We start from the raw sequence: 15,927 nt of genomic DNA, 5'->3' as shown, positions 1-15,927 counted from the left end.
CCATCTGCATTGTTTCACCGAGTGGAGAGGTTGGTATACCCACTCTGAGCATATACTGAGTAGCCTCACCCCTCACTCATAGCAGGAAAGGGACTGACACACTGATGGCTGCCTTCACTCTGCCACACTTCTAGCTATGTGTATCTGAGGAAAATAGAACTCATGCCGGAAAGTAACGTTAGACTATGAATTATAGTTTCTTAGCAAAAGTATAATTATAAGTATAACTGCTGAATCTCTATGGTTTTGTGTGGGTAAAACGTTAACGTAACTATAACGCTCCTTTGATTTTTCAGTGAATAATAATTTCAGGGACGTTAAAGTTCACTGAAAAACCAAAGGTTACAGGGACGTTATAGTTAGGTTAAGATTTTACACACATAAAACCATAGAAATTCAGCAGTTAGAGTTATCTCAAGAAACTATAAATCATGCCCTAAGGTAACTAACTTTTGCCAGTAGCTAATATATATATATATATATATATACATATATATATATATATAGATATAGATATAGATATATGTACACATTATATTATATATGATGGGCAGCTTACTAAAAAGTCCCCCCAAGCTTTCCTGATGCCGAGGAATATGAGGGTCTGTCCACCAAACAAAGAAACACCTACTTTATGGCCACTGGAGTTATTACACAGAGGTAGAGTGGCCAGGCCCTGCAGCCAACCTCTGCCACGCGTGGACTGGGGTTGGGTGCTGGGGGAGTTAGCTGTGGGGCCTAGCCACGAGCCAGGCCATGAGGTCAACCCCTGCCATGCACAGCCAAAGGCTGTGCGTGGTGCGGGTTTGGACGCCTATGGGTTGTTGGCTGCTGCTGGGTCCTACCGCCAACCCCCACTGCATATGGCCAAAGGCCATGTGTGGCGCGGGGTTGGATACAGGGTGTGCTATTGCCATGCACTGCTACCTACCCCACATATTACATCAGTAATTACATTTTCTATTACATCATTGATAATATCACTACAAATTTACAGAGAAATTATTGATGAGAAAACTGCATGGTGGCGGCGTGAGTTATAGTTACATTACAGCACAAGTTCTAGTTACTTGAGACAAGTATAATTATAACTATTTAATTTCTATGGTTTTGTATGTGTAAAATCTGAACTTAGCTATAGCGTCCCTCTAACCTTTAGGTTTTTAGTGAATTTCTAAGTTTTATTTTAGTTGTATTTCCTAACTATAACGCCCCTGTAACATTTGTTTTTTTATTGTTTTTTATATATATATATATATATATATTTATACATACAAACACATATATGTCACTAAATGAGAGAGCATTATAGAGAGAAAATCAAAAAAAGCATACCTAAGAGGTAAATATATTTTACCCAGATACTTTGCTTCATCTGATGATGATCACAGCGTTTTACTAGTCTGAATGTTACTTTATTCAAAATAGTGAAGCTGAATTTCTCTATATACAGATTCTGAAGGAGATGCATTATGGTGCAACAGTGGACTGGTGGGCCATGGGAGTGCTGCTCTTCGAAATGCTGTGTGGCCATGCGCCCTTTGAGGCTGAGAATGAAGATGATCTCTTTGAGGCAATTCTCAACGATGAAGTTGTCTATCCTGCTTGGCTCCCTCAAGATGCAACTGGGATCTTAAAAGCTGTAAGTCAGTGTATTTTCCTTGCTACTGATGTAAAACCACAAAAAATATAGTGTGAATGGAAACTATTAGATCCATCATTGCATGACAGATGGGAAAGGTGAAATAGCAATTGTTAGAATGGAAAGGGATGAGGAATGTTTGTGTTTTTCGAACTGCCTCACTTTTTAGGTCTTGGGTTAGACAAAACCTTTTGATTATACTAAAATCATCTATAATATATACTTATGGGAGCTTTCAACCATCCCTCTTCCTCCATTGATATGTTATTATTACATTCATATTTTAATTCTTTCTACTGCAGCCTGTAGAACGGGACAGTGGGCTAGCCCACTTCAGCCCTAGGCTAACTTCCTGTAAGAGACGGCATGCTACTCTATAACAAGCAGGATACCCACACACAAAGTAGTTCCTTTATGCCGGTGGCTACTATCGCAGTGTTTTTATGACTGAGGGCAAATGCGTGTTTGCTATGATGAAATGCATTTTGCGAGTCGGAACCGAATCGCAAAATGCATTTCCGAGCCGCAAATAGGAAGGGGTGTACCTTTCCTATTTGCGAGTCGCAGTTGTATGCAATTCCATTTGCGACCGCGTACGCGGTCGCAAATGGAGTTGCAGTTACCATCCACTTGAAGTGGATGGTAACCCACTCGCAAACGGGAAGGGGTCCCAATGGGACCCCTTCCCCTTTGTGACTTGACCCAAAATTATTTTTTCAGGGCAGGCAGTTGTCCAAGGGACCACTACCTGCCCTGAAAAAATCCGAAACTAAAGGTTTCGTTTTTTTTTTCTAAGTGCAGCTCGTTTTCCTTTAAGGAAAACGGGCTACACTTGGAAAAAAAAAACTGCTTTATTTAAAAGCAGTCACGGACATGGAGGTCTGCTGTTCCCAGCAGGCCTCCATCCCCGTGAGTGCCCAGAGTCGCTATGGGGGCGCAAATTGTGACCCACCTCATTAATATTAATGAGGTGGGTCTTTGCGACCCCATAGCGAGTCGCAATTTGCTATTTTCCTACATCTGGCCCAACAAGAAAATTTTTGCTTTTAGGCATTTGCCAGGGCTTGTTTATTTTGCCATATTTTTAATGTCTCAAACATTGCCAACTTCAAGGGTTGCAATTGTTCAAAGTGTAACAACATCACCTAGGCTTTGATAGTCAAAGGAAGCTTCTCAATAGAGAAGGGAAATGTAATTGAAGGCAACTAGCTCATACAATAGTATTTCAATACATACTTAAGTCTTTATGGCTGTCCTAAATGTGAAATGGTTTAATAGATATCTGTAGGAAACGTATTCCTTCTCCAGTGGCATAACAATGAGGACTTCCTATACTTGCAGAAAGATTCCAAAACAAGCCAATTGGCAAACAAGTGTATTTGTACATTGCGTTTCTAGTATGTAGTGCACTACATTAACGTGAACTGAGACTTCGAAAAAGGTAAATTAAAAAGAGCAAAAATTAAGCGTGAGAGTAGTGGTGTTTTTTTTACATGTTTAATATATATTGTACTACAATTGCAACATTGTTATTTATACACATGCAATTCCTCTATGTTACTGTCATATTTTCATTGTAAATATATTTCTCTGATAGCTCATTCCATCAAAATAGTTTAAATGCTTATTACTGGACTTTGGTGGCAGTTCTATGAGTCCAAAACCGTGCTAATCAGAAGAATAACAAAGCTATAACCCAACACTATCTTTGGAAAAGGCTACTTTTTATAATTAAATTTTCATCAACAGAAATGTTATCCCTTGTACATTAATAATGCATTGTTGACTCGAAAATAATCATTAATAATGCATAATTTCTAAAAGCATAGTGCAGAAGTAGGAAAATAGCCAACCTTGTTCTTGGAAACAGATTCTAAAACATCAGGTCTCCTAATTAAAACAATTCCTTCACCAAATGAAGGTAAGGGGCTGGATCACGAAACATTTCTTTTTGGTTGTGTTTCATGTCCTTGGTGCTAAGTTAAGGCAGTGCTTGTTTCAAACACATTTTACCACCATCTAAAGAAAACCGCATTCTGAAGGTTATAGTGTGTGACAAGAAAGTTTGGTCATATTTTGAGTATGACATTTTGCTGTAGTACTGCATTAAAGCAGTGTGGTGACCCTCCCCCTACTCCCGCCCTCCCACATTGGCCCCTGAGACCCTCACGGGTGAGTAGCCACGCTTTACAAATCCCTGATTGATTGATTGATTTGATTTACTGCAGTGGTCGCGCTGTGTTCTGCTTTGTTGTAATATACCATGTTATGTTTTAATAGTGGTTTTATGTTGCTATTTCTATGTTTTTTGTTATGTTCAAGTTGTTTACTTTTGATATTTTACCAAATGTTGCTATATTTCCAGCCAAAGGCAGCACCTGCCTTGAACGTTCCTATGGCAAGCAACCGTCTACCATTGCCTAACGAGGTAAAATTGAGTTGCTCCTGTTTCTCAATCACGTAACTTACCAGTCAACCCAAAACTGTGGCAGGGACGATTCCGCGCTTCCTGTGTTCACTTCACAAGGTTCCTTCTGAGTCTGCCCTAATAAACAAACAGCTTAGCCACAAATACCTGTTTTACAACATAGATAGGTGCTAATGGATGAATACATTGTGGGGATATTTGAACAAGTGCATAATACTCTGGCCAAGTGCCCTTTGCAGGCTTCTATGTATCTGCATATTTACACCACAGCAACGAACAAATATACATGTACTAAAGTAAATATATAAGAGTAACATGCTACAGCTTTGCAGGCCCCTAAGCATACACAATACATATCTGCAAATGCACAATGCAAACCAAAACACCAACAAAACACCTACAGGATTCCATAAAATGAACAAATCAACATACACACAGGTACAAATACACAAACATGCAGGCAACCATGCTCACAAAAACACACCTCCAAGAATTCTTGCATACAGATAAACATACAGATACACGTTTGCATACGCATATACAAATATATTTTATCTATGTCCACATGCGGAAGCAGAACCAAACCTTAAAGGCAAACACGTGTACACAGTCAGCCATACATACATGTACAAAGATATACATACTGAAATATACATATATAAGCACGTGTGCACCTGCAGGCACTAATGGGAGCATAAATACACCCCCATAAATAAGTACTCCTCACACACAGACAACACAAAAACCGACATACATTTACATTCATGCAATAGACACAGATACACATGGATAATAATAGAAGCATTTCTGTGCGCGGTTGCATTTGTAAGTAGATGCGTGCATGGATAGATGGATGATTAGATGAAAAGCGTTGGAGTATACATTGAAGAATAGATGTGATTGTAGCTTGGTGGAGAGTTAGGTATGTGTGAGGAGTGGGTGGCTAGACAGATTGGGATATAAATGCATAAGTATGAATGGATTGTCACCCATTCATCCTCCCATCCCCACACACTCACACAACTAAATCAGTTATCCATCCAAGTAGTCACCCATTCATCCAGCGTTCAATTATGCACTCCCTTACCCAGCCATAAGGTCTTTAATCTAAACAGATACACCTTCATTTATCCATGCACTGTCACTAACCAATTCAGTCACTCACTGATCCAACAGTGACTTATATTTTTGCTTTCATCCATTCACCCACATCAAAATCTGTACGACGTATTGGCTTTGACGATGCTTGTTATTTATATTAAGCTAAGGTGCAAACTGAGACAACGTGTATACGTTTCAGAAAACATCACTATGGTAGCCTATCCCTTATTCACAAAGCCATACACTGCCACTGTTCACTAATAGAGACTGCTTTCACGTACACACGGTGAAGCTGGCTCACTCGAAACTAGAACGCACAACCCAAGGTTCTTTGCAACCACCTTGTGCTTTGCTGGGCTGCCGTGGCGCTGCACCGTTGCTCTGCCAGGCTCAGATGCACAGTATTTATTTTGCTTTTGGCAAAGGAGCAAATGTAAATATTCCCTTTTTACTGGAAGCCTGAAGATTACCTGTTTAAAAACAACTTTCCAATTCTCTACTTTTTGGACCATGGACAGAAAAGAAGGCTGATGTCACCCTCATTCCAGCGTCAATGGCCTGAGCTGAGGCCGAAGGAGGTTTTCTAAAATTCAAGTCCACTCTTAGGCTCTGCATATTTAATGGGTTGGCTGGAATCGCAACTGTAAGTACGTTTCCCTGTCTTCTAACGATCCGCGACTCCCTTTGAGAAGAGATCACTTGGACTATTTTCAGAAGATCATAACACAGAGCTTTGTGAAAAAAGACACCAAATGTAACTCTACCTGTAGCCTTTAATCAAAAAATATAATATCATTTTTCCGAGGAAAGCAACAAGTCCCTACCTTAATTAGGATAACAACATGAATTATTATTCAACTTTCATGACAGACGGATCACTTTGCTTTGCTTTTAATTAATAATTATTTTATAACTCACAGGACAACTATTTAGTGAGATTAAATTATTTCTACTTACTCTGTTACCAATTTATTTTATGGCTAACAGTTTTCTCGATGTCCAGGACCAGCACTTCCATAAGGCAAGATAGGGTAGCAGCCATAGGATGTGCCACTTCTGATGGCACCAAATAACAAACAAGCATTGGAAAATATAATAGACCTCAGCAGTAAAACGTAATGGCTTTGCCAGTGCTTTTTTGTGTTCGACAGCCACCGTGGATGTGCGTGCAGTCACCCTAACCCTCTTTAAATTGTTTTGTAAAAAAACATTACAAATTCATTTAAAGTTGACCACCATGGATGCCTGTGGTGTATTCGCATGGAACGGCAGCAATAAACTAAACGCACTCCAAAAGGTTAGTTGCTCAACACACCAGGGAAAACCTCCCCAGGATATTTATTAGGTAACCAATTAAACAATTAGGACACTAATTACCTCCGTCACGGACTCAACCATCGGGAGGGGGAATTAACACCATTCCCCTTCCTTTATTCCTCGATGGCAGAGCCCTCTAAACATAACATTCCTCCCTTACCAAAAAATTTAAACATCACCAAATCATATACCATACAAAAAGACACAAAACACCAAAAAAACATAAAATCAATTCACTACAAAATCACGAAACCTGGTAGAACATTGTGGACGAGGACGTAGATTGTATGGACCATCCCCACGGGTTGAGGTAATCGGACCAACCTCTCCGGATCCAGATGCAATAGATTCCTTAACCAACTGATCACCTGAGCCATGATCCAACTCCATAATACCACCAGGGTTTTGTACATCACCAGCAATAAAAGCACCATTGGATTCAAAACCTGAACTTTGCAACATAACATCATCATAATCCTGATCCCCAGATGACACATCTATTGGCACTGGAAAGTTCGAAGCATAGACCTTTTTGTAAAAAGAAATGTTCCGGGTAATTGACTCCGGACCCCTTTTAGCAGTAATCATAGTCCCCTTGACGTCACTCACCACCCAAGGATCCTTCTCAAAGGGCAATAAAAACTTACTTCCCCCTTTTCTACATTTCACCAACACCATATCACCAACACATATGTCACATTCCTTAGCCCCCCTCTTCCGGGACATCTTATCATTACTGTCTTTCCTCCGGGATAATGCTTTCCCCACCTGTTGGTGTGTTCCAAAATAGTAGGAATGGTATCCCGCACTGGTCTATTGATACAAATAGTAACTGGCGCTTCTCCAGTAACAATATGAGGGGTCAGACGATATTCTCTTAAAAACGAATACACAGCACACTCCACATTCTGGCCTTCAGAAACGGCTATACGCAGTACTTTATTCAAAGTCCTCATAAATCTCTCCACCTCTCCATTTGCTTGAGGCCACCGAGGAATAGTTTTCCTATGCACAATTCCCCTAGATGATAAATAATCAGCGAAGTCCTGACTGGAAAATGGAGGACCATTATCAGTACGGATCTCCTGCAACAGACCGTGAGTGGCCATGATTTTCTCCAGCCGTGGAATTACTTGGGCTGAAGTGACAGAATCAATAATTTCCACCTCTAGATATTTCGAAAAATCAACTATCACCACAAAGGTGTGACGACCATCTGGCAAACTGCCAAAATCAGCACTAGCTCTAAAACAAGGAACAGGAGGAATAGGCTCAGTAATAATCGGTGGAGGCCGTTCACCAGGACCACCAGCTTGATACATCATACACTGCCGTACCACCCGCTCCACTTGATCATCCTGTTCCGGGAACCACACCTTACTTCTCAATCTGGTCTTAGTTTTTACCATGCCTTGATGGGAGGCATGGGCAAGGTCCACAACTGACCGTTGAAATGCCATAGATATGACAAGCCTGTGCCCTCTCAACAAACATCCATCAGATGACATAACCAGTTCATGTCAAACTTTATATAAGGAGGACAACATGGTATGTGCTGCAGCTGTTCGAAGAGCCAAATTCCTCAAAAGGGAATGCCACTTTCCAGATGCCACAGCTGATATCACCACCTGTAAGCACTCATCCTCCTTCGTGGCTAATCGAATATCTTCAAGAGACATCGGCAACGGACGAGACCGTTCCACAAGCAAACGTACATATTCCTCAACATCCTCGGCATCTGCCACCTCACGAGATGTAGCAGGTCTAGCATGTCGTGACAGATAGTCAGCAGGATTCAAACTACCAGGACGAAATACCACCCAAAAATGATAGTCTTGTAGTTGCAAAATCCACTTTTCAATACGTGGTGGTGGCTTAGAGGAAGATCCATTAAACAACGGAATCAAAGGTTTATGATCAATATACATAACAAATGGCTGGCCATACAAATATAGATGAAAATGTCTACAGCCCCAATGGACAGCAATGGCCTCTTTTTCGATCTGTGAATAACTTTGCTCAGTATCTGTCAAAGCTCTACTGGCATATGCCACAGGAGCCCATTCCCCATCTGCTTGTTTTTGGTCCAAAACAGCTCCTAAACCAGTAGGACTAGCATCAACCGACAGTTCAGACTTTTTAATAGGATCAAAGTAAACCAAGGTGGTGTGTTCCAAGAGCGCCAATTTAGTAGCCTGAAAAGCAGCTTCCTGATCAGGCCCCCACTCCCAAACAGCATCAGCTTTGATCAGATCTCTCAAAGGTGCCGTTAAAGCTGTCAAATTTTTAATAAAGCGCCCACAGTAATTCAGCATACCCAAATAACTGTGATGACACATTGATGGGAGCCAGAGCAGCTTGAATGTCCTTAACTTTATCAGGATCAGGTAGCACTCCATCTCCTGAAAACCTATATCCAAAGAAAGCCACTTCTGATTGCAAGAACAAACACTTATCTTTTTGAAGTGTCAAACCATTTTCATGTAGTCTCTGAAATGTGGCCCTCAATCGTACTAAATGTTCTTCTTTACTTGGCCCATGCACCAAGATATCATCACTGACATTGAGGACCCCTGTCAGACCAGAAGGCACTCCACGGATAGTATCCTGAAAAACTTCGGCGGCACTAGAAATCCCAAAACTTAACCGTTTATAGCGCCTAAGACCCATGTGAGTTGAAAATGTCGTAATGTCCCTGGAATCTGGATGCAATAGCAACTGATGGTATCCTGCCCTTAGATCCATCTTTGAAAAACATTTTGATCCTGACACCTCAGCAACAAGATCATCCGCAGTAGGTGTCAAATGCCGTACACGCTTAATAGCGACATTGGGCAGGCGCATGTCAACACAAATCCTCACCTCCCCTGGCTGACGGGGCTTTCTCGCAACCACAATGGGTGACACCCAAGGCGTAGGTCCATCAACTCTTTCAATAATATCAGCAAGTTCCAGTTTTTTTAATTCATCCTTCACCTTAGGCCTCAGATGGAATGGAACCCTCCGATGCTTCAAAGCCACGGGTTGTATAGATTTATCAATATTTAAACGCACCATACGATCCTTCAGACAACCAATGCCTTCAAACAGAGATTGAAACTCAGTCAATAAGTTGAACACTGAAGGCAAAGGATATAAGATTAAGTTGTTCTGCAGTCCGGCAACATAATAACATGTCTGACCCCATGGTGGTAACAAACACTTTTTCTGGTATTGACTGTTCTTCATGAGACAGTACCGTAGTAACCACCCCCGCCAACGGCAATGGCTTTGAAGATCCAAATGTATAGACCTGAGTTGTTGTAGGCCGTAAAGGAGGCTGAAAAGGACTGCGCTGCAAAACTGAAGTTGCTATAACATTGATGGAAGCACCAGTATCAATTAGCGCATCAACTTTATAACCAGCCAACAAAACTGAACATCGTGGCACTCGCTTCCTAGGATGACCACCAGGCTGCAATGCATGGATCATATGAACGGCACCCTCACCATTCTCATCATCATCCAGATCGTCATCATCCATGACAACGCCCGGCTGCACCGAATGAACAGCCTTGAATTTCTGTGGTCGAGAACGGGACATGGATTTGCAGACTTTAGCAAAATGATTGAGTTTCTGGCAATTAGAACATGTCTTGCCTTGCGCTGGACACACCCCTTGATGAGGGAAAGGACCCCCGCAAGAATAACAAAAACGGGGCAATGTAGAAGTCTGAGGTTTATACTTCCTTCTCTCCCCTGGTGTAGTAGTGACAACATTCACCGGCTCCACTTTCACCTGAGTCTGCAATGCTGTTTCCATGTGAGCTGCCCGCTCTTTAGAAAGTTCTTTAGATCGTCCCAATGTGAGGATATTAACCATTGACATACCAGGCACTTGAAGTATATGTTCCCTTTACTTCACAGAGGTACACCCCTGTATAAACTGCTCACGCACTTCATCCTCAACATCCACCAAAGTGCAAGTATGAGCCAAATCCTTAAGTCTAGAGTAAAAGGCATCCACTGATCGAAGAAGAAACCGTTCATAATCAGGATTAGCAAAAGGTTCAAAATACGCAGTCAGTGCCTGTTTCAATGATTGATAAGTGTATGGCGGACCCTCCACCTCTACGGAGCGGCCCAACTTATGAACCGCAGCACCCCCAAGATGTAACAACATGGGACGGCGCCGATCATTCTCCACAGCCGCTGCAGCAAAATACGTCTCCAAACGATCCACCCATTTCTTCCACCGGGCAGCGAGAGCAGACGGAGGGCCATCAATGACAAAAGGCTCCAATGCAGGGATAGATGCCATAACGACACCACCCTAAAAAACACTAAATAAAGTAGCAATCACACTGCCCCACCAAACTCCTAAAACACATCCATGGGAAGAAAAAGAAAAAAAAAACACCTCCCAGGACACCAGAAAATGGAGGGCAGGACGCACCACCCGGAAAGAGGGGAAAAAAGAACACCAAAAACCGTCACCGGGCAAAAACAGCAACCTGGAACACAGGATGCACACCAAATACGGGCAGAATCCGTGAGGAAACAGGCATCAGCAAAAAAATGCCACACGGGAACCAAGCAGCAGCCTCCAGGCACTGCCAGACGCGTCCCAAGCGGTTTCCAGGCAACAGGGAAACCCACACGCAGCGCCGGAGGTTCCCCAGCAACCCAGGCAGCAGCTTCCCCCGGGGGGGCCGGGCAGCGTCAAAGAAGAAACACGGGAGCGCTTCAGCACGCACTCCTCCGTACGGCTCCTCCAGCACAAAGCAGGAGAGCCACAAGGAGAAAGCCAACAGGTCCGACCGCCTCGTCGCCAAACTGTGGTGTATCCGCATGGAACGGCAGCAATAAACTAAACACACTCCAAAAGGTTAGTTGCTCCACACACCGGGGAAAACCTCCCCAGGATATTTATTAGGTAACCAATTAAACAATTAGGACACTAATTACCTCCGTCACGGACTCAACCATCGGGAGGGGGAATTAACACCATTCCCCTTCCTTTATTCCTCGATGGCAGAGCCCTCTAAACATAACAGATGCCCATGCATTCACGGTGGCCATCTTTGCATTTGTTATAACTCAAATACGGCCACGATGGAGCATGCACGTCCACAACGGCCATCTGTGAATGCATTTGTGTTGGACTTGAATGTCCAGTGCTTAATTTGTAAAATAATGAGTGTCAGTTCCCAAATGCTCAGAAGCCCAGGGCTGGCCCTATTAAATCTTTGCGTGCTGACTATCAAGGCTGCATAGTCTTCAGTCCACCTCGGGCCTCTTTAACACACTACCAGAAACCCATTTCCCCTTTATCTCACTCTTGCAGGACCCTCCTTTCTCAATTTGTGATGTTTTTTCTGTCTTAATCTTCATCCTTACTTGCTCTTCGTGTGTTTTTCCCTGCCTTGCACTCGGAAAATGTTTGATCACAAAAAATAAATGTGAGTCCCCAAAAACGAATACTGGTTGCCATCACTGGCAACTGCTGGCTCAAAATAAGTATTGTGAATTTCCCCTGATTGGTGAACTGATATGTACTGTTGCCCTCAGTGTCTGCCTGCATATGAAACTGTATGCTGACTTCTAGTTTGGCCCTGGTGTCAAAGCTTGTGTGCAGTGGTCTACAATTGCTCTTGACAATGCACGATTCAGGACTTTGTTGTGAGTCTCAAAGGGGCGCACCAAGCATACCTTCATGGTAGACAGTAGAATATGTCCCTACCCTGAATGTAGCCCATAAATTGGTGATGGTAGCGTACCATGTTTTGTGAATTCTTGTGTGACAAAGTATTTTTATCTATGTCAGTGAGAGTGCAACCTCTTGTGTAAATTTCAGCTGTTATTTGAAACCCAGAACCCTGCACTGACATCCAATGTGTATTTATATGAGCATGTGCATCAATAGTATGCAGGTAATTCTTGTATGGTAATATGAGTCTGTGTGTGAGTGAGTCTCAACACTGAAGCCAGTGGGGCCCATTATGGACTGTGTTAGTAACAGGTTTATTAATTTGAAAGAGGGCAGAGCTTTTAACTCAATAAACCCCCCCCCCAGTTAGGTTAAAACACAGTTCTGAGACAATCTCTGCCCAATCCCTAGAAGCTTTGGCACAAGCAGTAGGCAATCCCCAAAGAAGTTCATTATAATTTCAAGCAGTATTAATAGTTTTAAATTAAAGAACACAGCACAATTTCAGGCCATGTCGATGGAGATGCGGGTCAGATACACCAAGTGGGCTGTCCCAGTGAAAGGTTTTCCTTCACACTTAGGGGGTCATTCCAACCCCAGCGGGCGGTGGGCGCCGCCCGCCGGGCGGAGACCGCCAAAAAACCGTACCGCGGTCAAATGACCGCTGCGGTCATTTTGACTTTCCCGCTGGGCAGGCGGGCGACCGCCAAAAGGCCGCCCGCCCGCCCAGCGGGAAAGCCCCAGCAACGATGAAGCCGGCTCCGAATGGAGCCGGCGGAGTTGCTGGTGTGCGACGGGTGCAGTGGCACCCGTCGCGATTTTCAGTGTCTGCTTTGCAGACACTGAAAATCTTAATGGGGCCCTGTTAGGGGGCCCCTGCAGTGCCCATGCCAGTGGCATGGGCACTGCAGGGGCCCCCAGAGTCCCCACGACACCCAGGCTGGCGGGAAGGGGGTCGGAATCCCAGCCGTGGAGGATTCCCTGGGGCAGGGGAAAACCGGCGGGAAACCGCTGGTTTCCCTTTTCTGACCGCGGCTTTACCGCCGCGGTCAGAATTGCCCCTGAAGCACCTGTTGACGGTGCTTCCTCCGTCCCCGGCCCTGGCGGTCCATGACCGCCAGGGTCGGAATGACCCCCTTAGTGTTCAACTGATGGGAAAAAACAAAGCTTATTCTGATGAGTCCTACAGCCCCTAGCACCTCAGTGCAGACCTCTAAGACCCAGGTCTACTGCACGGTCTAGTACGTTTAAGTAAGCTTGGCCCTGTTGATGTCAGGAGTCCTCCTTTTTGTGCCCCAGGAGCAGTTATACAGAGGTCAAACACTTGACCCTTAGTGAGAGGTACCATGCCCTGTGTGCCAGTGGGATTCAGAGGTTCTTGAGCCATGTGTGAGTCCTTTTTCCAGCAGGAGCCAGGAGTGAGAAGTCAGGATTCTTTTTCCAGCAGGGTCTTCTTCAGTGCAGTCTTCCCAGATCTAGGAATATATTGAGGAAGTGGTGATGAAGGTGCCATATTTAGCTGGTGCACTAGCCAGTGTTTGGAGGAATTCCTCAACCCAATCTTAACAGTTTTCTCACAGTCCCCCCACCTCTTGCTGCAGCACTTCCCATCCCCTTTGTCATGCTGCAAAATTGTCCAGGAGCCCCTGTTTCAAGATGGCAGGACCCAGCTGCCACCAGACAGTTCTGTCTTTAGCTGCTTGGCAACTCCCCTGCTTGACAGGAAGAAAACAGGTTTTTCCTCCTAATGTGGCTAGGTCTAACTGTCTAGAAGGCTCCTGGAGATGAATAGAGAAACCCTCCTTGCCTTCCCCAAGTGAAAAGAGGTAGTGCTAAAGCTGCCCTTTGTTTTGCCAATTGTTCCTGTCCACTCCCAGATAGATAATAACTGGTAAGAGGTCGGTAGTTAACCGTCATTGGCCTTTCCTGTGCCCAGAAACAAATCATTGACCTCTGAACCATAGCTGTTTACTCTGCTAGGTAAAGATATGTGTTACAACTTTGTGGATGTCATAGGTGACAGAGCTGGTTTTCCCACCTTCTGTAACTGGGAATGGGGTGTCTGGGAAGATTCTGGGAATGGAAAGGAGAAGCCCTCTCTGGAATCTCCAAATCAAAAGAAGACATTATAAAGCTGCACTTTGTAGTGTCAATTTTTCCTGTTCACACCCAAGTATCTAATCTGTGCTAATTGTTTAGCAGTTAGCACCCATTTGCCTTTCCTGGGCCTAAAGGCACACACTAGTCCTTTAAGTCAGAGTTATGAATAATACTCCCAGCCAAGGATTTGTTTTCTGGTTCTGGAAGTGTGATGGGTGACAGAACTGATTTTAAGCCAGTTCTGGCTCAAGCAGCCTGAAGTATATTCTAAAAAAGTAACGTTTCTGCTTACGTTACCAAAAATCTGACTTCAACATTGAGTTAGACTTTAAAACCTAAGAAGGAATTAACTTTGAAGCATTTGTCTAGCCCTTTTATGAGCAGAGGTAGAAAATAAAAGATTTTAACCCACACTTAGGTCTAAAAAAAGTCTAGCTTGGCCTCCATAGTGAACTACTTTTTGATATTTAGTTCACTGTGAGAGAAGGCTAACCTCAATATGTAGTGTGCCCTAAGTTTATATATCAGCACCCTGTTTCTGGGCTTACAATACATTTTTAGGCGTGACTTATTAATATATAAAATACACTTTTCCTGCATGTCAAAAGTCATTTTTCCTTGTTATGTGTCAGAGCAGTGTATTTAAACAGTGTAAACCGCACCCTTGAAAGTGCACAGTTGGGCTCCTTTCAGAAATATAAGTTTTAATTCATTTGTGGTGTAAATGCACAATGCAGCCAAAATCTGACATTTAATTTTCCATAGGTGCAGATAAGGCTCAATATGCAGCAGGCACATAGGGAAGTGAAATAGACCAAATAGGGATGTCGCAGTGTGTAGTTCATGATTTAGAGGAGAGGCGCTTTACTACTGTTTAGCAGTGGTAAATTATACTGATTTCTGAAGCCAGGAAAGGGTTGAAAATGCTGGCGCGACCATAAAGAGAAGGCACATTTGCTACATCCTGGTTATAGTATGCAACAAGAGACAGGGTGAAGATATCTCTCCCAGACAGTGGAAGTATGCTTCCTGCATTCCTTTAACTGGATGGTAGAGCCCCAGACACTGAAGAGAGGAGGAAGGTAAGAGGGCTACATTTAGAAATTCCATTAACACTTTTTTTTACCAAGGGCCCAGTGATTAATTTATTTGAGCACTGCCATTTGGTTGATGGAAGTGATGAAAAGTGGGACTGCAGTTTATGTTTTTCAAGGTGAGGATATTTCTTGACCAGGTCTGTCCTTTTTGCTATGCCCCATTACTGCATAAGAAAGTTTGTTGACAGCCAGGTACAAAAACACTAAAAAGTCATTGTACCCATGTTGTGGACACTCCTGCAAAGAAGCAATCCCAATGCTACCTGCTTTGAGGATCATCTCTTTACTCAAAATATGTGTCTGGAGAGCAGTCTGAGAAAGATTCTCAAAAGAGAACCAACCAAACTGGTTTGGAAGTTTGAGACAGTGGATCCACATCCCATTTGGAAAATATTCATAAAAGTGTGATTCAAACCACACTTTGTTCTAGTCGCAAGTTGCACTTGACCAAGAAAAGGAATGTCCCACAGAGTACTCAACGAGCTGATGTGTAAGCAGGTAATGCCTGCCTGGTGGCTAGTGTCCCAGAGGTAAGGGGTCAAAACGTAAGTGA

At 43.3% G+C, this 15,927-nt stretch overlaps 1 protein-coding gene across 1 annotated transcript in view; it reads left to right on the top strand.

Annotated features, from left to right (window-relative positions):
* PRKCH (protein kinase C eta) overlaps window positions 1–15,927 on the top strand; it is a 656,855-nt gene that overhangs the window by 608,672 nt on the left and 32,256 nt on the right. The window contains exon 12 of the mRNA XM_069207402.1: window positions 1,454–1,642. Within this exon, the coding sequence (XP_069063503.1) occupies window positions 1,454–1,642 (189 nt within the window). The remainder of the gene's footprint in view (window positions 1–1,453; window positions 1,643–15,927) is intronic.

Source organism: Pleurodeles waltl, chromosome 9 (genome assembly GCF_031143425.1).
Source record: "Pleurodeles waltl isolate 20211129_DDA chromosome 9, aPleWal1.hap1.20221129, whole genome shotgun sequence".
In the NCBI taxonomy this organism is placed as follows: domain Eukaryota; kingdom Metazoa; phylum Chordata; class Amphibia; order Caudata; family Salamandridae; genus Pleurodeles; species Pleurodeles waltl.
Note: the sequence above shows the minus strand (reverse complement) of the source record. Positions and strands in the feature narration are given on the sequence as shown.